Source organism: Rhodamnia argentea, chromosome 10 (genome assembly GCF_020921035.1).
Source record: "Rhodamnia argentea isolate NSW1041297 chromosome 10, ASM2092103v1, whole genome shotgun sequence".
NCBI classification, from domain to species: Eukaryota; Viridiplantae; Streptophyta; class Magnoliopsida; order Myrtales; family Myrtaceae; genus Rhodamnia; species Rhodamnia argentea.
The window spans coordinates 12037426-12059208 of record NC_063159.1 but is presented as its reverse complement, the minus strand read 5'-3'; the positions used below and the strand labels follow the sequence as shown (position 1 = coordinate 12059208).

Sequence of the window (21783 nt, the reverse complement as noted above, 5' to 3'; positions counted from 1 at the left end):
GCCCATTGAAAATTCACATATCCTATGGCTTTGCCTAGGCCGAGCTCGATCCTGTTGCATGTCGGTTTTAAATTCTATCGGTACTCTAACTTCGAATGATATGCACTTGACTAAAAATAGATGTGCAATGCATGTGGAATTTATTTTTTTTTGGTGAGAATTAATGCTTAAATGAATGATTTCCTAAGAATCAAAATTTAGGTGTCAACACTAATTTTAAGGTTTCTCTATTTAGCCAACATAGAATTCATTGAGCATGAGCTCAAGAGTTGCTTGATATCTTCAGTCTGGCCCCATTCCTATGGTTTTGGAGCTATGGATCGAGTTGATTTGATGGTTAAGACTGGAATGTTGTTACCATTATCATCGTAACATAACACGGCTACAACAATTATTGCACCCGTGAGCTTGTGTAAATTTTTTAGTTTAATATAACTCGAAACACTTAAATCGTTTCTTTTTACTAAGAACATTTAGAGACATTTTACATATGTAAATATTGACATTTAGGATTACTTGTAGCATTTTGTATGGTATTTAAAATTTAACCTGTTTTCTTTCGTTTTCTTGAACGTTGGATGAAAAATAATAAATGATTGTAATTGGTGGATTTTCATTTTCCAAATGAGCGGAAAAAGAATGATATGACATGGCGATTTTTGAACTTATTTTTGTAAGTTGTTGATTTTTTTTATGGAGAAAATTCGGAAAGGAAAATTTCAAATAAGGGCATGAAGTGTTTTTATTTTTTCATATAAGGGCATAGCGCAGAGGTTGTTTTAAATAAAGGTTGGAAGTGCCAAATAAGCGTTTGACTAATGGCATTTTTTTTTTATGTTTTATTTTCTTTTTATTTTTTCTCTTTTTTACCTACCTTTTCATTGGTGGCCGGTCATACTGGTCACTAGTGAGGGCTAGGCGGGTTGCCCTTAATGCCAACCCGCCCCAGGTGAAGCCAGCCCTCGTCCGGCACAACAAAGAAAAAAATAAATGGAAAATAAGAGAAAAAAAAAGTAAATGATAAAAATGCCATTGATCATGTCATTTTTTGAAATAAATTATGGTATTTCATGTCCTTATTTAAAATGAATGTCATTTTCATGTGCTTATTTAAAAAAAATAAAATGAAGGCACTTCAACTCTTATTGGGTGACCAAAAAAAAAAAAAACCCTTATCTGAAATTTTTTAAATTCACAAGTTAATGCCGTCAATAGATTATTTTAATCACAAAAAAAAATAGCTTTTCGAAATTTTGACCAAAAAAGCAAAAACCTTTCGAAACATATAAATACTAATCGACCAAAAAATATATAAATATTAATACACGAGAACCATAAGTTAACCTGGTCAGTCCGAACCGGGTCCATGCCATCGCTCCATGGACTATCCGACCCACCCACGCACCCGCTCTCTGTCTCTCTCCCTCTGCGTAAATTCCAACACCTTCATCCTTTCAAACTAACAAAATCGTCGAGCTAACTGAACCGCAATCTCTCTCTGCACTTTTTGACTCTTACAAGTCACAAGCAATCTCTTCGCATGTCCTCTAAGCCATTGCTTCTTCCATAGCCTTCTTCTTCCCCAGTAGCTCCATATCTCGCTCGAAAGACATCGAATCAGAGTCTGCCGAATTCGTCGCCAGTTGAATGTGGATGGAACAACAGCGAAGTCCTTCGGGTTCGTCCCAGGGCCCCAGATCTCCGTCAGCCCAGCCGTATCTCTCGGTCTCCGTCACCGATCCTGTGAAGCTCGGGAATGGCGTCCAGGCCTATATTTCTTATCGCGTCGTCACCAAGGTAACGTTGATCGGATCGCCTGGTTTCGAGCCCTTCGGTTGGGCTTAGGGTTTGTTGTGTGTGTCGTCTTAGCTGACTGCAGAGAGGTGTTGAGCTATGCTTGTTGTTCTGATGGAATCTGAAGGGGGAATTAGTCATCTTTTGCCGGGGAATAGAATTTCAGAGGAAGAGGGTGGTCAATGCATGCTCATCAATGTCAAAATTAGAAGAAATATGCATGTATTGGTGGAACTTTTTGAGATTGGATGTATTGTGATCCGGCTGGCTTTCATCAATTCATGTATTCGAATTCTATCTCATAATTTATGAGACTGTGCTCTTTATTAGTTTATCTTGACTGAGCTGGAGGTTTAAGAGTTTGGCGAATTATAATTTGTTGCTTGTGTACTTTGAAAACTTCCCTTGTGCAGACGAACTTACCGGAGTACCAGGGGCCAGAGAAGATTGTCATTAGAAGATATAGTGATTTTGTTTGGCTACATGATCGGCTTTTTGAGAATTACAAGGGCATTTTTATCCCTCCTCTGCCAGAGAAAAGTGCTGTAGGTAACAAGTCAATATGCACCCTTGTATTTGTTGTTAATTTGTGTAGCGCCTAGGGGGATTGTTAAGCTGTATAGTGAACGTTTCTTAGTGATTTAATGATACCAGTATTCTCATGGAGATTGTATAGGCCGTATCATCTGTTTTTCTGCCCCCTTTTTAAGGTTTGCCCTTTGCCTTGACCACTATTGCATGTCCAGTTTCCTCCCCCCCCCCCTCCTTATGATCTCCAGTATTCTCATGGAGATTGTATAGGCCGTATCATCTGTTTTTCTGCCCCCTTTTTAAGGTTTTGCCCTTTGCCTTGACCACTATTGCATGTCCAGTTTCCTCCCCCCCCTCGTTATCATCTCTCTCTCTCTCAAACATCAGAACTTGTAAACATAGTTTAATATATTAGATTCAAGAATAAATCCTGACTATTGAGTCAAATTAAATTAAAGCAAACCCTCAGGTTTTCCCGGCCAGACAGCTCTTAAAAACCTTTTGGTGTTTCAGAACAGTTTGCTTCTGTCTCATGATTAATCCTGAGGAACACAGCATAATTATGCTGGAAAAGCATTGTGATTATTATTCCAATGCAATATATTTGATGCAGAAAAATTTCGGTTTAGTGCTGAATTTATTGAAATGAGGCGTCAAGCATTAGATCTATTTGTTAACCGGATAGCTTCACATCACGAGCTGCGGCAAAGTGAAGATCTAAGAACCTTCTTACAGGTTGATGAAGAGGTGAGTTATTCACTGTTTGATGTCATGTGATGATTTATTTACTTCCTTTTATCCCCGAGCTAAATGTAGCATAAACTGTCTCTAGTTTTTGCGATATTTTGAAATATCAAACACGGTGGGGTCTCTGTTTTTGGCTGCTTGTGTTAGCCAAAACATACACATAATGTTGCCTCGTCCACGTATTCGTGCTGCCACACAAATATGCAAGCATGCACTAGTTTTTCTGCTGAGGTGCTTTGCCTTTGCCTTTGCCTTTGCATGTTGGAGGTTTCAACCAAATCTTGCAGTCACTCTTTGATGTTTGGGAGCTGCTTTCTATTGTCCTCCCTGCAAATCCCATCAAACTAAGCAATTATAGGAATCAATGTGCTTGCGAGAAGAGGTTTCAAATATGTCTTTGATAATACTTTTGAGGGAAAGAATAATTCTGCTGCAGAAATTACAAGAGTGAGAGTCCATATAATTAAGGATTTTGCCAACGTCAACCTGGTGGTGGTGGTGGTTGTGGTTGTGATTGTAATTGCTAGAATAATGAGGATAAATATCTTATAGACGAGCTTCCTTCTTTGCTTTTTCTTTTTTTGTCTTCCATTTTCGATTTTTATAGAAGGAATATTGATGCATTCTGGTGGTTTACACAGATCATTAATACAGATATCAATATTTCTAATTTTGTCTAAGTCGATGACTATCTCATAAAAGGCATTGGATGATATATGATGCTTTTATTGTTATTGAGATAGTCTACCTATTTCACCTTATAATTGTTTTCATATATTGTAAGCATTTGTGCAACTCTAACCTGTAGTCTAGCTGTATCGTATTCCCGTTACTGATGTGACTCTCTCAAATTCTCATAGCGAGTATGTAATAAAGACCATTTATTGTTTAGCAAAAGGAGCCTATTCTTTTTATTTCACATAACCTAGTATATTTACAAATTACAGTGGAAGACAAAAATAAGGGATGAAATAAAACTTATAATTAATACCCCAGTCGAAACAATCTCCTAATAACTTTATTGAAAAAAATCCTTGGTAGTATCAAATATGTAAAACATTAAATAAAAGGAAATTAAATAAGCAATTACCAGAGCTCTATCTATCAAAGATGAATCCACACATGATGCACTTGAGCCCGATAGGAGTCGAAATCTATTTCAACTATGCCTATTATTTCAACTGCGGTTTTCATTTTCAATTGGAAAGACAAGTACACTAGTATGAGGTCCATAAGCATCAAGCATCAGTGTAGCTTCAGGCTCCATTAGCCGCCAGTAAAGTATTATCAATGTGTAAAAAAGAAACAATGGGTTGAATTGCACGCGTAGTGAATTAACCACACCGCTAGGGATGGGCAGTCACTCCTACTATTGAGCCGAATTCAAGTTCAGATTCAATAGTACAAGATTTAATCTCCAATGTATATTCAGAAAACCTTCAAATTATAGTTCAATATTAGTAATCCAAGGAATCTGATACCTCAAAGATCAATAAATGTAAGTTCGAAATAGAAGACCAATGATCAAGATGATAGCTTCAAACTTTCAATGAATAGTTCACAGTATGGGATAGTCAAATTCCTAATTTCTATCATGTGGAGATCAATGCTCACATTTCAAAAGATTCACTGATCAAAGTCCATAAGAAAAATTTTAGAAGTCAGATCTGATGACCTTACTAAGCCGGAAGTTTAGTAAGTCCACATAAGTAGTTGGCAATGAAACTTTTGGGTCATTACGGCCCCCGGCCAGTGAGATAAGGCTTACTTTGTTGAGTTATTAATTATTTTCGTTGTGCTAATGAATTGGATCATTCATACCACGTTATTCTTTATTTATCACACTCTAGTTAATCTCCCAGTTGATTGCAAATTCGAGTTTGAAGAGAACATTTTTTTTTTTAATTTTTGGAATGTTGGAAGCATGCTTCTAAACGTGTTTTGTTCCCTCTTATCAGGTAATGGAGAGATTAAGGTCTTATGAAACTGGCATATTTAAGAAGCCAGGGGATCTTATGCAGATATTTAAGGTAATCATTTGACAACAATCAACATTGAACATCTTCAGCATATACTTTACTGAGTCAATGTATAAGAGATGCACTATGACGCTGATAACACATTGGTATTGAGAGTTGCCATTCCAATGAGGGCTCTAACTATTTGGCCTTTGATGACCTTGTCTCCGTTGCTGACAGGATGTACAGTCCAAAGTGAGCGATGTGGTTTTAGGAAAGGAGAAACCAGTGGAAGAGTCACATCCTGAATATGAAAAGATGAAACACTATATCTTTGAGCTGGAAAACCACTTGGCTGAAGCACAGAAGCAGGCATATCGACTTGTAAAGAGGCACAGGGGTAGTGATTCTGGAGGCTTTGCTTGATCTTAATATGCTTTTGCATTTTTCTTTGGGCTTTGGTCTTCTGCTTTGCCTTGGAGAAATTGCTGATTTAGGTGTGTTCTTTTGTCTTGTCTGGATTTCTGCAGAACTTGGGAATTCTCTCTCAGATTTTGGCAAAGCAGTCAAACTCCTTGGTGCCTGTGAAGAAAATGCTCTTGGGAAGGCATTTTCTGAACTTGGAGCAAAATCAGAATTAGTAGCAGTTAAGCTGCAGAAGGAGGTAGACTGTAATTGAATTAATAATCTTGGACTCTCAATAGGGTATTGTATGTGTCTTTTCAAGCTTGCTTGTATTTGCTGTTCTAAAGTTGGGGAAAACTTTTGTGGTACTTAATTTGGTATATTTGACATGAAGGCTCATGAGCTCTTAATGCATTTTGAAGAACCTTTGAAGGATTATGTTCGTGCTGTGCAGTCTATTAAGGTAAGCTTGATATTTGTTCTCATACTTTGGAAGGCCACACTATTTACCAGTCACTCTAACAGAGTCTCCTGGGTTTGGGACTTCTTGTCTGTCTGCTAGAAATCAATGATGTGTTTGTTCTCTCGGTAACCGACTTTCATGAGTTAATTTTGCGCCCTATGTGTTGTGAAACAGGCCACCATAGGAGAGCGAGCCACCGCATTCAGACAGCAGTGTGAATTGGCTGAAACAATCAAATTGAAAGAGATAAATCTGTATGGTTCTGCTCAGCATCATGTTGATCTCTCTCTCTCTCTCTCTCTCCATTTGCTCATTGTAACTTGTCTATTAGGCAAAGTAAAATGATTGTAGATTGCAAGATTTTGGGTTTTGAGAACACATGGTAGAATATATCGTGTCTTTGGAAGTTGAGAATTCCTTTGTAGCATCGAAAGTGCAGAACCTTTAAGTAAACTGACCAAAGATGTATGGTAAGGATGTGCACTTTTGATAGCGAGCCCTTCAGCCAATGAAGTTGATGTGTTTGTCAGCACAATCTGTTAGTGTACTTTGCTACTCTGATCATCATCCTAACTAAAGGTCGTGATGTGGTTCTCTACTCCTGCATTTTTTCAGTGATAAACTCATGCTGACACGATCTGATAAGGTGAGGGAAGCGGAGATTGAATACAGAGAGGTAAGTCCCTTCATGTAATTGGCTTCGTCCAGATCGATTCCGAGTTTTTTTTTTTTTTTTTTGCTTATAAAATAGGAATCAATGCAGCTGAAAGCAGAAAGTGAGGAGGCAATAAGAAGATTCGAAACAATCGTGAGACGGATGAATGAAGAGATGGTACGCTTTCAAGAAAAGAAGACAACAGATATGGGAGTCGCTTTTCATGAATTTGCCAAAGGGCAGTCACGTCTGGCAAATGGAATTGCTGATGCTTGGCGAAGTCTCCTTCCCAAACTGGAAGCTTGCTCTGTCTAGGGGTGAACTGATCGTCCAAGTTTTGGTTTGAAAACCCAGGTGATTTTGCCTGAATGATGGGGCTCTGGCTTTGTGGGATCACTCTTCGCGAGTTGTTCCAAAGAAACGAGTGAGTTTTGGGTTCATGTTTTTCTCAATGTGTACTGAGTAAAGTCAATGTTTCGGTAGTCCCGGCATCATTTGGAATACTACAGTGGGAAAAATACATTGCTTGACTGTATTGCTATGCGGTAGGCCTTGAGCTTCTCATGGTGGATTTCTGACGCCTATATGTCAACCGGTCTGTCAAAGAATTCCTCGTTTACGCAGGTCAAACACCATCTATCCTCGATCAGATATGATTCATAAAACGGTTCTGATGTTAGATAGCAGAATGGTGGCTTTGCAACCGGAAGACTCTAGGGGATTCAACAGCTAGATAGCGAAACCGGCCACTTTGAAAATAGTCATGAACTCTTCTTGGTGCCAAAGAGTTGTGCCCAAGGGTGGATGTTCTAGGAATTTGCCGTCCCTTTTCATGTCACAACAAATGAGTTTCCATGACGACGTACCATTGCAAAAAAAAAAAAAAAAAAAAAAAGGAAGAGAGAGGGCCAGGTCCAAGGTTTCTTCAGTTTCATAGCCATAGACAATCCATGTGATCCATCTGAAACAATGACTTTTGCTGGTGTGAGATCTGAAATTATGACTTTGGTGGGTGTGAGACCGGCATAGCTATCTTTCATGACTTTTCACAAGCTAAAAGGGTTTCGACCAAAAAAAAAAAAAAAGCTAAAAGGGCGAGAAGGGGTAATCGACTCTAACGATCTCTTTAAAGCATTATTATAAAAGTCCCATGTTGTTTATGAAATTGTCAAATTAAGTCATAACTATTCTTAACCATCAGCGGCTCGAAGGTCTCGGGTCGGCGAGCTCGGTAGCTCAACCAAAATCTTAGCAGCTAGAAAATTTTCGCGCACGAGGTTTGTTGTTGGATTCTTCGAACGAGGATTGTATGGTCAAATATGAAAGAAGAAATCTCTATGCCCTATGGTCGTGGGCGTTTTCCGAAGAAATTAAATACTATTAATAATTAACACTTGTGCATCTCCACGGATGCTGGAATAGCTCAGTTGGCTAGAGCGTGTGGCTGTTAACCACAAGGTCGGAGGTTCAAGCCCTCCTTCTAGCGACGATAAGCCCTTTTTCAATATTTTTCCCCTTTTCACCAAACTAATCAGGCCTCGTCTTGTATCTCTTCTTGATAGTAATAAAACATTTAACGACCGAGATGCGCGTTTTGAAAGTTCATCAAAGTCTGTTAAACGAACAAATAATGTGAAGGTTGAGCGATTCTTCATCGATTGACAGTTTGGCCGAGTGGTCTAAGGCGCCAGATTTAGGCTCTGGTCCGAAAGGGCGTGGGTTCAAATCCCACAGCTGTCAAATTTCTAGTTTATCATAATCGTTTTTATTTTATTTTATTTTATTTATGGTTTCTTAGGTTTATCATTATTTTTTTTAATATGCGGGGTGTGAGCGTAATTTCACATGTCTCTTTGAACCCGAAACCCTAGCATCCCCCACTATAACTCTCTCTCTCTCTCTCTGCCCCCCAACTAAGCTTTAGGGCCGTCTCCCCCAAGTTTCTGTAGGTGTTTGAGCTCTCTCCACCGCATTTGCCTCCTCCATTCTGGTTGAGTCCCCAATCTCGCCATGGTAAGAGTCTCCAGATCAGTCTTCTCATGCTGAGCTCATCCTACTGCTGCTGTGATTCCCTGCTTTTGTTGATTTCAACCAACTTTTTCGGGAACATGGCGTTCATTGATCAATCGCCAGAATCTTGGCCCCGAGATCTGTTTTCTCGCGATTCTTTATGGAGAGCACTCACTTAGGCGTGATTTTTTTTTTTTCGCAGTCGAAGAGGAAGGTTAGGGAGCCCAAGGAGGAGAACGTCACGCTCGGGCCGGCCGTGCGGGAGGGTGAGTACGTCTTCGGGGTCGCTCACATCTTTGCCTCCTTCAACGACACTTTCATCGTGAGTATCAGGCTTGACCAGTGTTCCTACGCTCTTTTTTTTTGCCTCGATTCAGAGTCTTTTGACCCGTGCTTCGCTTGCAGCATGTGACCGACCTCTCTGGGAGGGAAACCCTTGTTCGCATCACTGGTACGTCTCGTCCTTTTGCTTGCAAAATGCATTGTGCTTCCTTCTCCTTACCTTGAGATTTGTGCTGTTACGTTGTACGACTTTGTCATTGTGAATCTCCGGGTGGGGTAACGAAATGGACTTTTGTTAATTGCCTGTGTTACTAAATTTCATTTGCTAGAACGGATATGTTAAATTTTCTTAAATGTAGCAGTTGAAATTTTAATAGTTTGAAGCGAAATGTGCTTCACTCCTGTGATTCTGCTTCCTATTTACTTCAACGGTTTGTGACAGTCGTTTGTCAATGTATTGAGGGTTTGGCTTATCTAGCCATGAAGTTGTACTATAACTAGGTAGTTAGCTGTTTAACTGAAAGGTAACATTGCTTCTGCGCTTTACTTAATTTCGTTCTCTAACTGTTTGAAATTTTTCCCAAGTTCAGGCGGCATGAAGGTGAAAGCTGACAGGGATGAATCATCGCCTTATGCGGCCATGCTTGCAGCCCAAGATGTGGCTCAGCGATGCAAGGTTTCCACTTCTTTTTAGTCACAAACCTATTTCCTGATTGTGTGAAATTGTTTATATGCACGATCCTTTTGGAAGTGCAATCAGTTTCTAGTTCTGTCTTGTTTCTTTCTTGCAATCTTTTTCCCTTTGAACATGATATTTTCCTGTTTTGTCAATTATCGTTGTAAATTTGCTCTGATGTGTCTCATAGGAACTTGGTGTTACTGCTCTTCACATTAAGCTTCGTGCTACTGGAGGAAACAAGACCAAGACCCCCGGTCCGGGTGCTCAGTCAGCACTGCGAGCCCTTGCTCGTTCTGGCATGAAAATCGGTCGTATAGGTATATTTCTTGTTTGATATGTAGCGCATATGGTTCTGATCATTGGCGTGAGTAGTGATCGTAGAATTCCTCTCTATCCAAATTATTCAGTTATGAATGCTGATTTTATGACCACATTTATTTTAAGTTAAACAGTATTATCATGATGGCCAGCCTTTTTTTATAAAAATATGTCCCTAAATCTCTTGGATCACATAGTAGGCCCAGCATATTCTTGTATATGGATCTTACTAGGCTCAACCACATTGGTCTCAGGTTATATTGTCATTCTTTACCTCTCCCTCACTCTCTCTGTGATTACTTCGGTCAAGCCCATGACACTAACTTCTCTTGGAACATTCTTAGCACTTTCCTTTGGTTTCTCTCAAGTCTGTCTTCAGTTCAACTTTTTCAGCAAAAATGTTTCTGCTTCATTCGCTACTTTCTTTTGAAGCGCAGCCCTTAAGATCGCCTTCCAAAGTACCTGATGGAAGCGTTTTGAGTCATAGCTGCGCAACATCAAATATGACTTTTTGGGTTTGCTCTTTAGGGTTTTCCTCTAGAGTTCCCTTTTCAGTCCTGCCTCGCTCTTTCTATGCAAGACATAAGCTCAGGATCTTTGATCTTGCACTTTGGGATTCGATGATTGTAGCTTCCTCTGCTATTTCATGGGTTTCTTCAATTTGTGGGATTTCAGATCCAGTGAACTTTGTGAATGTCTTGTTTCGTGGTAGGGGACATTAATTCCACAGTATACCTCACTTAGATGATTATAACTCGAACTTAGCTAAATATTACTTTTATACAATGCAATTTCTGAGGCTATTGAGCAATGCCTGTGGTAAGAATGATGAATAAAATGGATTTGTGAAGGGATAATATCCCTTGTGATCTTAACTCCTTTATGCTTATTGATATTCTGACTTGCCGCTTCAATTTGTTGCTCTCCTTTATTAGAAAGATGCTGTTGTCTTTTTGAGCTTTCGTATATTTACTATTTTAGATTGTCTTCACCCAACCTGAGGTGCTCGTCTTTTGTTGGATTGAACTTTTGCTCAAACTGGGATGATGCATGGTAACGTGTGCATTAGTTTTGACAGTTGAAATTACTGTACCAAAACTCTACCAAAGACCACCTTGAAAGATGCGAAATGAGAGAGTGTCCAATTGCAGTATTGGCCAACGCCTCTCGTGATCCTACATGTGTGTCACGTGTCTACATTTGATTTCACATTACATAATTGTCACCACCCGAATCTCTCTCTCTCTCTCTCTCTCTCTCTCTCAATACAAACCACGATTCTTTATTGGAACAGCTGCTCATTTATCGGTTGTCATCATGTTGTTTCCTGAAAGGGGACATTCTTCGTGAACTAAATATTAGGAGGCTTGTTGATATTCAGGCTTGCTACATTTTTTTTTTAACGCTACATTGGTTTGAGGCACCAATATTTTGCTTCAGAAGTTTTGTGGAGATTTTTTTTGGTTACTATGTTCAAGCATATGAAGCTTCATAAAGAATATTGTTTTGTTGTAAGTGCAGGTTGAGTATGCGATTTCTGTGTTTATGTCAGTCTGTGTTAAGCTAATATTTCTCTAAGATTCTAAGACTACATAGAGGACATCTATAGTTGGTTGTGAATAACTTAGGTACTGATGCTGAACTGTGGATTGAATACTATATCTTATTAGCTGGTGTCAGATGTGTTTGTTGGGGCATTTTATGTTATATATATATGGTTTTGTGACAGTAATTAATGAGGCTTGACAAAGAATACCTAGTTTTAGCTTATTCTTTTTTCGCATTTGTGCTCGAGCATTTGCTCATGTAATTTTGTTGCTTGTTTATCAGAGGATGTGACCCCGATACCAACTGACAGTACTCGCAGAAAGGGTGGAAGAAGGGGACGGAGGCTGTGATTGCTCGTGGCATCAGGCATTCAATTTTGCTGCCTGCTTTTTCTGCGATTTTCTGCATCAGATGCAAGTTTTCGCTTTTGTTACTGCTATTGTGACTATAGTCATAGGGGTATATGCAGATGTTAAGATTCATCTTTAAGCCGGTTTAAGACAGCTTTGGATCTAGTTTATCACCGTTGATTGGAGCTTCAGTCTCATCTGTCTCTTACGCCTTGCTACTGCTATGGTAGTTTTGCCGATTGGTGCTCTGTATTTCGCTTCTCTCTGGCATAGTTCTTGGATTCCAGGTTGGGATTTGATGCTTTAATGATGGCTTGTTTTATCGTCCGAATCTGAAGTACTAAGAGGGTGTTGGAGGCAAATTGCATACATGGTAGAAGGTGTTGCGCCCCATTTTATGTAGGTGATTAGGGTGATGATCTTTTGGGGCACTAAACTAGTTCAACCAGGCGACTTTCATCGTATGCATAACTTTTTGCTTTTCTAACTCTTTAAAAGTTTTGTGCAACTCATTTTGTATGGGATTGAATTGTGGCACGGGATTCAACTTAGCCTTTATGCAGTTCTAGGTGCCTAAGAGGTTATAATGATCCCAATATTTACTGTCATTCATCAACTTTGTCAGCTGAAGTCAGATCTGTTCAGTTGATTTTCATGGATGACAAAATTTATCTAGGTTCAAATAAACGATGATGTGGTGTTGAAATGGCGATGTGATGGCGGGTTGGTCATTAACTAGTGGGGAGATATAAATGTGTAAAGCCAACATTTGAAAAGATTTAGAATGTGTACAGATGTTAGATTCATGGACAAGTAATGCTTTTAACAACTCAGTGAAAAACTTTGGTTCTCGTTTTAATGCAAATGTTTTCCTGCTTTAGGTTTGGTATTGTGAATATTCGACTTCTTTCTGGAAGTTTGGTCGCTGTTTTGTTTTCGAAATTGAGAAAGATGTGAAAATGATCAAAACAAGTTTTTTCTTTTATAAATTAACATAACGATGAAATTCACGTGTTTAAGAGAACCATTGTTCACAAGTGAAAAATAGATGGATATTACTACTTTGGACGTGAATGTGAAAGATCTAATTTTATTTTCTGCTAATTCAGAAGCACGGATAAGACTTAATATCGATAGTATTTATGTATCCTTAAAGAGTGTAGCAATTGGGAAACAGTAGATTTGTCTTCTCTTCTAGAAGGAAACCGATGTCAAAACAAATAGCCATAGAGCGTGAAGCCCTCCCATTTTGTTGCTGCTTTGCCCGATCGCGGAAGAAGGTGGGTGCTGGTTCGGGTGCAAATGGCACGTTGATTGTTGAGGACAGCTCCGGCTCTTTCGTGTTTGGAGAAAGCTCCAGACGAGACAATCTCTTCTATTTGGGGTTAATCTATGTTCTCAGGGCACGTTCCTTTTTTTTTTCTGTTACATTTTTAAGTACTTAGAACATTTTTTGTAAATTTGAAAATATCTTCAGTAAAAAGCAAAAATTAATAGAGGTTCCCTTTGCTTCTTTGCAGTGAGTGGCAGAGATCCATTCCGTTTAAAGCAAGGGAAGATATTTGGAAAGTGAATAATTGAAGGAACGAGGAAAGGTGGGGAACATTGTCTTTTCGGAAAGGTGAGTCTTCCCTCACCGAACTTTCATGTCGATGTCATGGTTATCTTCTTCGCCGTCGGAACAAATTTCCTTCAACCGTGTCCCAATCAGAGCACGTGTGATGGAAATCTCCTCTCCTCCTCCTCCAATCAGAGATAGGATAGGCGATTCGCTGACAGAAGTACCCAACTGCAACCGTGCACCATTGAACATATGTGTTACCCATGTCATTTCCAAAAGTAGTCTCTTCTCTCTCTCTCTTTTTTTTTTTTTGAAGAAAGATTTTATTTATTAATCAGAATAATATTCGAGAAATACATAAAATACTTTCAAGCTCTCAAATAACTATAGAAAAAGCAAATAACATAAAGTAAATACTAGAAGTATATTCATATTCTCCAAGAATAAATCCATCACCATAAAATTTCGGCAGTCAATTACCAGATTTAGTGATGAGCACATATCGAGATCTCTCACATCAAATGCAACGGCTTGTGATGCGCAATAACACCAATATCAACGTGTTGAAAAAACACAGATTAAATACCCGCAAGGAACTCCCATATCTATATTTAGATTTAGTTCGGGAGAGTAAATTCTTGGATCTAGACCTAAACCTAAACTGGGAGAAGAGTGTGACGTTATCTAGGAGAGATTATAGAGTCACGTCATGAACATCCTCATCGGTAATCGTCGATTGAGCGAATGGTCGAACCGATCTTTGTATTTATCCAAAATTAGCTGCAAAAAATTATTCACACTCGCAAACCCCCAAAACATAACGAGGGAGAAAAGAAAATGATCAGCAGCAAAAAGAGCAAATTTATTGCGCAAAATCATATATAATCTACACACGCATACACACATAGTTGCTTATTGGCTTACTCAAATAGTGAAAACCGATAACGTCTGTCGGTCTCAGTTTTGAATCTGGATCTTCTCGATGAAGGACTTGCTATCCAATCCCTTGCCGTAGAAGTTGTCCAAGAACTCTTGCGCGGTGAAATCCCGGTGAATGGCCGGCTTCTCCGGCGACAGCAGCTAGGGCAAAGGCCCGTAGTGGCCGGACCCTTTCCACTTGCTCAGATTGAAGAACACGACTATGGAGATTCTGGGCTCCTTCTCCGAGTTGGCCACCACGCGATGCTGCACGCTTTTGTACTCGCCATTGGACACTATCTGTCCCCCATCGCCACAAAAAGTCCCGAATTATCGACCTTTTCTGGGATATGCTACCGGATAAACCTTTAGAAAGATTTGAAGGCAGAGATCCCCACCTGGAGAAAATCACCAACGTTGATGATCATCCCCCCATGCACGGGGCTCACCTCCGCCCACTCGCCGCCGTGCTTCACCTGCAACCCCTTGATCCCGTTCTGCAGCAGCACCGTCACGATCCGGGATCGGTGTGCAGCGTGATCCCCATCGTCCGATCCGGCTCGGGGCAGTACGGATAACAGTGCCCCACGAAGGCCCTGGACTCCGAAAACGTCAGCTCCTTGAACCTCCCTCTCTCCAGCCCCAGCCCTTCGCTCAGCAGCTCCATGACCTTCTCCGCCACCCCCCTCGCGTGGCCGTCCCACGCCTCCGCTTCCCAGCGGCACGCCTCTGGGGGCTCCTCCGGTGGCAGCGGCTCTGGTCCCATCCACGCTTGCAGCGAGTCGTGCCAGCTAGCCGCCTCCGCCCGGTACAGGTCGTTGTTGCTGGCGTACATCACGCCCCGCCCTTCCTCGCACTTGTAGTACTTGGCCTTGACGTCGCGGGGCTGGTCATGGAATGCCCTCACGGCGAGGATTGTGTCCTCGAGGACAGAGACCGGCACGCCGTGGTTGACCACTTAAAAGAAGCCCCAGGTTTTGGCTGCTTCTTTGACTTGGTCGACGATCGTGCGGCGGCGTCAGTGAATTCTAGATCGGCGAGGTCGACGACGGGTAGCGATCCGGCGGTCCTGGAGGCAAGTTTGAGGTCAGAGAGAGTGTGGGGAGGGTGGACGAAGAATTCGGGTATGGAGGTGATGCCGGAGTCCGAGAGGCCTTTGACGCCCATTTTGGACTCGTCGAACTCCTTCGCCGCCTTAACACGGTCGTAGCTCGTCAGAGGCGCGTCGGCTGCGGCGGCCATATTTGATCTTTAAGGTTGTCAGGTCAAGACCCGAATATGAACGTAATCGCAGGTGAGATCCTTTTATTGTTTTAATGGTTAATATTTTATGGATTTATTGCTGAATTTAACAATATAATTACAATTATTCAATTGGAAGCAGGACAAACAAGCCTAAAGCTCGTAGAAAAACGCTCCTCTTTTTTTTTTCCTTTTTTTTTATGAATACATGTCACCACCTGTCGGCCCTAACCTAAGTTGTACTTTTTTCCTGGAAAATGTCCAAGTTAGTGGTTCGGTATTGAGCGTTCCAAAAAATAGGGGTGAGCATGGTTCCAGGGTAGAACCGAGAACCCGGAACCGGAACCCGTAGGATCCGGTCCGGTTCCAGGTTCCAAGGTATACATGGTAGGTTCCGGGTTCCAAAAGTTGAGGAACCTGTTCCAACGGGTAGGTTCCAGGTTCCACTATGTGGAACCCGGACCATAGATTCTGAAATAAATTTTTATATTTTTCTTGGTATATGTTTTTGCACGATCATATAATATTCTATGGCATCCGATGATGAGTGTATAATTTGGAGCCAAACAAATTTTTAGGTTTCGAGTTCCAAAAAATGATAAACGTGTTCCAATGGATTGGTTTCGGGTTCTAAATGTAACCCGTACAAAGTCTAAAATCACTCATATCTACTTTCTCTTAGATGTTGTAGCGTTCACTGTTATTTCGCTTAACTAAAAATGAAAAAATAAAAGAAAATAACAGAAATTGATAGGTTCTCGGGTACCACGAAACCGACCCTAGAACCTGTGATAGGGTAGGTTCCAGGTTCCAACGTATGATGGGTAGGTTCCAGGTTCCAAAAAATGAGGAACCTATTCCTACGGGTAGGTTCCAGGTTCCAAGTGGAACCTGTAAGGAACCCGGAACCGCTCACCCCTACCCAAAAACATGTGTTACATACGTATCGAACTCAAGAAGTGTTATACTCGATAAAAGTTCTTCTGTTTGTGTTATGTCTCTTCTTTAGTCAATTGACGATGAAACATCTCGAGAATCGTTTCTATATCCGACCTAGATTGTTTTATTTTATATTCACGGAAACATATGTAATAACATATCTCGACAAGGCTACCGTGACCTAGGCAAGGGTCGGTCTCGCCCGCACTTGCCCTCGCTTAGGCGTGGTCCGGCGAGGGCCAAAACTTGCTAGCCACGGCCCGTAGCCTACCATAGGCAAAAAAAAAAAAAAATTGAATGAAAGAAAGAAAGTTAAAAAAAATTATCAAACAAAATATTCACGTCAGCACTAGTCATACTAAGTAGGGTGACCGTCGTCTAATTGAAAAGTTTATGACCGAATTGATACAATGCTATAGGTTTAGGACTATTTTGGCACTTTGCCCGACAATATTCAATTACTAGGTACAATGTTTCTGTGAAATCTTATACATTACTATGAAAATGTATGGATTTATTGTCAATAATACAATTCATGTAAAATCATGATGATGTTAATTTACGATCCCATCGTAGCAACATCAAATTTTTTTTACATGCTTTTTAAGGAAAATGACAAAAATATATCCGTCCGTATCTTGAACCGTATAATTTTCATCCCATGTATTGAGTGTAACCTTCGGTAGTTTGCAATCATGGTTTATTGTTACTTAGATGTGGTAGCACCTAATGATGGGAAATTCGACCAATTAAGCAACATTGATTACCATCGCCCGATGATGCGCCGACCGGTAAGTGTTGTTCGAGATCATGAGCTTAGGGGAGTGCCGCCCTAATTACAACTTTGGGTGACAATTCTCACCTGAGGCTGGTGACCCTCACGCAAGGGTTTCTAGCTTGACCAATATTTATCTAAGGGTCCGGCCCTCAAATCAAGTCGCCTGAGGATAGCATCATCACGATGACGGTTACGATTTAAAGAATTGAAAATTACAACGACTTTTAAAGAATCTCGAAGGAAGTAGGTTAAACCCATTTATTGAATATAATGAATCCATATAACAATTCACCTCATCATATATGAGTCAAGAAATAAGTTTATGACCTGTTTCGACAGGTCAGCTCGCAACTATGCAATCTCAATTCTTGGGCTGCGACTCTAAATTTTATTTTAGAAGATGCAATGCGATTGTTTATCATGTGTAATTCTGACTTCATGATAGTCAGCTATAACAATTTGGCTTTGCATGGACCAGAGTCTTGTATCACTCTTTCATAGCTGTAGAAATCTAGAAATGCAACACGTACTTGGAAGTCATACTAAAATTCCTTTTCCACTAATCTCGTTTTGCTTCATTTTTCCTCGTATTCATCAAAGGTTTGACGTGTTTAATTAGGATGATGTGAAACTAGACAAATAATAAAGACGAATAAGGGGGAAAAGAAGAAGCGAATATCAATTTGAGCACCGTTTTCAACGGATGCTAGTCAAGAAAGTGGAAATTAATGAACAGGAAGCAATCATAAAAGGTTTCGTAATGATGATGCAGAGACTTTTAATGATGGCAAGGTTAGCGGGGCACTTAAAAACTTATCCAATCAATTTTAAGCTCAATGTATGGATGTTAATTCACTTATAAACTTTTTAATCTTGCAATTTAATCTTAAATCTTTATGCAAAATTTTAATATTGCCATTCGGATCAATTTTCGCCGAAAATCATTGATGTGACGGTGCGAAAATACACTTCGGAGGATCATGACAAAGAAATTACATGAAAAATTATGTGTCAGCATAGGAGACTCTTGAAAATTTATGAAGTTTTAGATTAGAAAAAAATCAAAGCATACGAGTTACGAAATCTAAATGATGCGCGACATCTTAGCCGTCGGATTTAAGCAACTTAATGCCAACCGTTGGATGCAGAGCAATCCCCATAATCGGATCAAGTTTTTGTTCGGATGTTTAGAAATGCGATCACGATACCATAGAAAAAGGCTCTACAAGGAAGGTTTTAATGGCGAACATAGCCGCTTCTTGGCTTATTCAAATGGGAAAAAGCGACGTTCCCAATTCATCTGCGAAACACAAATGCACCCGTACATAAATAGTGAAGACCCATGACGAAGATGGTCGGTCTGAATCCGACTCAGTTTTGAATCTTAATCTTCTCAATCAAGGACTTGCTATCCAACCCCTTGCCAAAGAAGTTGTCGAAGAACTCTCGATCGGTGAAGTCCCGGTAGATGGCCGGCCGCTCCGGCGACAGCAGCTCGGGCAAGGGCCCGTAGTGGCCGGACCCCTTCCATTTGCTCAGATTGAAGAACATGACAATGGAGATTCTGGGTTCCTTCTCCGAGTTGGCCACCACGCGGTGCTGCACGCTCTTGTACTCGCCGTTCGACACTATCTGTCCACGTCCCCCATTGTCACAGAAGTCAAAAGAACAAGCAAAAATAACCCAAGAACCACAAAGAGAAAGAGAATGAAAGGAGGACGGTCCCAAGAACCACGAAGGTGCGCAAGGTAATGGATGTAGACCTCTGGTCATACATGCAATGGGAGATTAACAAAAAACACAGCATAGAGAAACTTCTGAAGACGGATCCTCACCTGAAGAAAATCACCGACGTTGATGATCAACCCTCCATGCACGGGGCTCACCTCCACCCACTCGCGGCCGTGCTTCACCTGCAACCCCTTGATCCCGTTCTGCAGCAGCACCGTCACGATCCCAGGATCGGTGTGCGGCGTGATCCCCATCGTCCGATCTGGCTCGGGGCAGTACGGATAACAGTGCCCCACGAAGGCCCTGGACTCGGAGAACGTCAGCTCCTTGAACCTCCCTCTCTCCAGCCCTAGCCCTTCGCTCAGCAGCTCCATCACCTTCTCCGCCACCCCCCTCGCGTGGCCGTCCCACGCTGCCACCTCCCAGCGGCACACGTCTGGCAGCTCCCCCGGCGGCAGCGGCTCCGGCCCCATCCACGCTTGCAGCGAGTCGTGCCAGCTAGCCGCCTCCGCCCGGTACAGGTCGTTGTTGCTCGCGTACATCACGCCCCGCCCTTCCTCACGCTTGTAGTACTTGGCCTTGACGTCGCGCGGCTGGTCATGGAAGGCCCTCACGGCACGAATCGTGTCCTCGAGGACGGAGACCGGCAGGCCGTGGTTGACCACTTGGAAGAAGCCCCAGGTTTTGGCTGCTTCTTTGACTTGGTCAACGATCGCAGGACGACGGTCGGCATATTCTAGGTCGGCGAGGTCGATGACGGGTAGCGACACAGCGGCCTTGGAGGTGAGTTTGAGGTCAGAGAGACTGTGGGGAGGGTGGACGAAGAATTCGGGTATGGAGGTGATGCCGGAGTCGGAGAGGCCCTTCACACCCATCTTTGACTCGTCAAACTCCTTCACCGCCTTCGCCCGGTGGTAGCTCGGCGGAGTCACATCGGCTGCGGCGGCCATATTCAATCTTAGGTTGCGAGATCGAGACGCAAGTGTGAACTATGATCGCAAGCTCGGGTAAAGGGGTCACATTGAAAAATATATATAAGCGCCGCCCTGCTACCATGTGACGACGCCTCATGAACTTGCGACCTGAACGCCCATTGGAACTTCGTGACAACTGACATTAAAAGTCAAAATCTACTCCCGCTGCAATGGAAAAATGTTCTGAGCAGATTATGCAGTGCTCTCAATTAGGGTTTGCTCTATGAAAATTTGTCATAAAAGATCTCTTCTTTTTCCCCTTTTGCTAGAGAAAAGGGATGGAAGCAGTGATCAATATGTTTAACTAAATATTGGAACAAACTATAGCCGGTGAGTATTTGAACAGTTACACCTCATGTATTCGACTCTTAGTAGGAACCTACCGAGTCGTTTCTAAAGTAATTTATGAGTCGGTTCGAATATATCTAGCGTTTATTTTTATGACGCTCATGTACTATTCGCTAAGGAGACTCATATTTTATTATTCATTTGTCTTCTTATGCTTTAAATTTACGGAAAATTTCAAATTAAAGCTTGAAATGTCCTTATTTTTACAAAGATTTGAAGTGGATCTTATTTTAAATAAAGTCATGATGTATTCATGAACCTAGGGGAGGGCCACGGCCCTCGGCCCTCGGCTAGACCTGGGCTTGTAAATGACTCTGTCGTGATAGGCGACGTCATATTGGTTTTGCTAAGATTACATCAATGGAACGATGGAACCCGTTTTTTTTTTTTTTTTTTTTGGGCGGCGGAATTATGGAACTTAATGCTTTGACAGATGTACCTTTTGAGTGATTCTTGTTAGCCTTCGCCAAAAAGTTGCGATTCTTGGATCCACGCTTTGTTGGATTTGCATGAATGCATCTTGTCGGGGATGATTTTTGAACAGTGATTGTGCTTTTGCAGAGACGCGCTGGGGATACCTAGTGTTGTAGCTGCTATGATTGGCTTATCAATACTATCATTCTCGGGAGTCCTCGACTGGGGCGACTGCTTGATTGAAAAATCAGCCTGGGACACATTAGCCTACCCTTGAGCTTACTGTCCCCCCTCAGGAGGTTCCAATTTTTTGGAGCTTTAGATGAGACTGTTTGAATAATGTACTGATATATTTTTTTGGTGCAAGCCTTAAAGTTCAGAAATCGAGCTATACCGTCGATAAAGCGACAAAACTTACGTTTGCTTCGATGGTGTGACCTGTTGATATCTTGTCCTGAAAAGCGAGATTGGAGTTACTCCTGAAGAACTTTGTTGAAATTGACTGCTCTTCTGGATTTCTGTGTGACGGTGGCCACACTTTGAATGAGTTTTGATTCTTGTATGTATGAATTGGTTACTGGGTTTTAAGCGGTGGCCAAGAAAAGAACCAGACTTTAATGAGTTTCTTATATGGTCCATTGAGCAACTGGCGAAAGATGAAAGTGCACTGGTTGTATCCTAATCCACACAGCTTTTGATCTAAAAAGAAAGATAAAGAATAGCGCATTGAGAAAATGTTCAGTGGTTTCAAACCACCACATCACCGGGCTATGTGGTGTGCTGCAGAGGTGTCAATATGGGTCTTTGACCCACTTTTATTAATTTGGATCACATATAAGTTTAGTAATTTTAAAAAATGGATCAAATATAGGTTCAAGCTTATAAAGCTTATTCAAATATAGGTTTTTAACTCAACCCATTTTTTACGGCAAAAGGAGATTGAAGTGCCAATATTTATATATAGCGCTCATTTTAAAATCAATATTTTTTTTATTACTTCACTGTCAAATTTTTTTTTAAAAGCAATTATTTCAGTGCCAACTTCAATAAGTTTCATTGGAAATCTGACGTGGTATCTACGCGTGGGTTTGGTTCAGCATTTGAAATGAGTTTTGGAGAAATGCAAATACCTTTAACC

The 21783-nt window shown here is 41.2% G+C and overlaps 3 protein-coding genes, 1 long non-coding RNA gene, 4 other non-coding genes and 1 pseudogene across 9 annotated transcripts; 6 read left to right on the top strand and 3 right to left on the bottom strand.

Annotated features, from left to right (window-relative positions):
* The first annotated feature begins 1452 nt into the window (after positions 1-1452).
* Positions 1453-7131, top strand: LOC115753868 (sorting nexin 1). Its single transcript, XM_030692705.2, has 10 exons — positions 1453-1797; positions 2208-2343; positions 2939-3072; positions 5031-5102; positions 5271-5430; positions 5561-5694; positions 5830-5898; positions 6073-6152; positions 6514-6574; positions 6662-7131. The coding sequence occupies exons 1-10, from the start codon at positions 1648-1650 to the stop codon at positions 6866-6868; spliced, it is 1203 nt and encodes a 400-aa protein (XP_030548565.1). The 5' UTR covers positions 1453-1647; the 3' UTR covers positions 6869-7131.
* LOC125316764 lies at positions 2683-21266 on the bottom strand. The gene is made up of 3 exons (XR_007199849.1): positions 21040-21266; positions 6029-6031; positions 2683-2694 (listed from the first exon to the last, which is right to left on the bottom strand). It is a non-coding gene; the product is annotated as an uncharacterized LOC125316764 (long non-coding RNA).
* On the top strand, positions 7966-8039 carry TRNAN-GUU. The gene has a single exon. It is a non-coding gene; the product is annotated as a tRNA-Asn (tRNA).
* On the top strand, positions 8214-8293 carry TRNAL-UAG. The gene has a single exon. It is a non-coding gene; the product is annotated as a tRNA-Leu (tRNA).
* LOC115753869 (40S ribosomal protein S14-3) lies at positions 8399-11977 on the top strand. Its single transcript, XM_030692706.2, has 6 exons — positions 8399-8566; positions 8766-8885; positions 8969-9014; positions 9436-9521; positions 9712-9841; positions 11673-11977. The coding sequence occupies exons 1-6, from the start codon at positions 8564-8566 to the stop codon at positions 11738-11740; spliced, it is 453 nt and encodes a 150-aa protein (XP_030548566.1). The 5' UTR covers positions 8399-8563; the 3' UTR covers positions 11741-11977.
* On the top strand, positions 10657-10753 carry LOC115753932. Its single transcript, XR_004016919.1, has one exon. It is a non-coding gene; the product is annotated as a small nucleolar RNA Z266 (small nucleolar RNA).
* On the top strand, positions 12310-12409 carry LOC115753934. Its single transcript, XR_004016921.1, has one exon. It is a non-coding gene; the product is annotated as a small nucleolar RNA snoR99 (small nucleolar RNA).
* LOC115753922 lies at positions 14164-15496 on the bottom strand (annotated as a pseudogene).
* Positions 18375-19923, bottom strand: LOC115753921 (1-aminocyclopropane-1-carboxylate oxidase homolog 4-like). 2 transcript variants are annotated; one of them, XM_030692779.2, is made up of 2 exons: positions 19014-19923; positions 18375-18810 (listed from the first exon to the last, which is right to left on the bottom strand). In XM_030692779.2, the coding sequence occupies exons 1-2, from the start codon at positions 19857-19859 to the stop codon at positions 18550-18552; spliced, it is 1107 nt and encodes a 368-aa protein (XP_030548639.2). In that variant the 5' UTR covers positions 19860-19923; the 3' UTR covers positions 18375-18549. The 2 variants fall into 2 exon arrangements, with proteins under 2 accessions (XP_030548639.2, XP_048142025.1); XM_048286068.1 differs by having other exon boundaries at positions 18562-18806.
* Positions 21267-21783: the final 517 nt, after the last annotated feature.

Bases quoted from the DNA above. Each gene is read 5' to 3' on its own strand.
- LOC115753868 (XM_030692705.2), top strand. From the start codon at position 1,648: ATGTGGATGGAACAACAGCGAAGTCCTTCGGGTTCGTCCCAGGGCCCC. The intron at 1,798-2,207 runs GTAACGTTGATC...TCCCTTGTGCAG, and splicing joins CTTATCGCGTCGTCACCAAG to ACGAACTTACCGGAGTACCA. The intron at 5,695-5,829 runs GTAGACTGTAAT...TTTGACATGAAG, and splicing joins CAGTTAAGCTGCAGAAGGAG to GCTCATGAGCTCTTAATGCA.
- LOC115753869 (XM_030692706.2), top strand. The intron at 9,015-9,435 runs GTACGTCTCGTC...TCCCAAGTTCAG, and splicing joins AACCCTTGTTCGCATCACTG to GCGGCATGAAGGTGAAAGCT. The intron at 9,522-9,711 runs GTTTCCACTTCT...TGTGTCTCATAG, and splicing joins ATGTGGCTCAGCGATGCAAG to GAACTTGGTGTTACTGCTCT.
- LOC115753921 (XM_030692779.2), bottom strand. From the start codon at position 19,859: ATGGCCGCCGCAGCCGATGTGACTCCGCCGAGCTACCACCGGGCGAAG. The intron at 18,811-19,013 runs GTGAGGATCCGT...GGACGTGGACAG, and splicing joins ACGTCGGTGATTTTCTTCAG to ATAGTGTCGAACGGCGAGTA.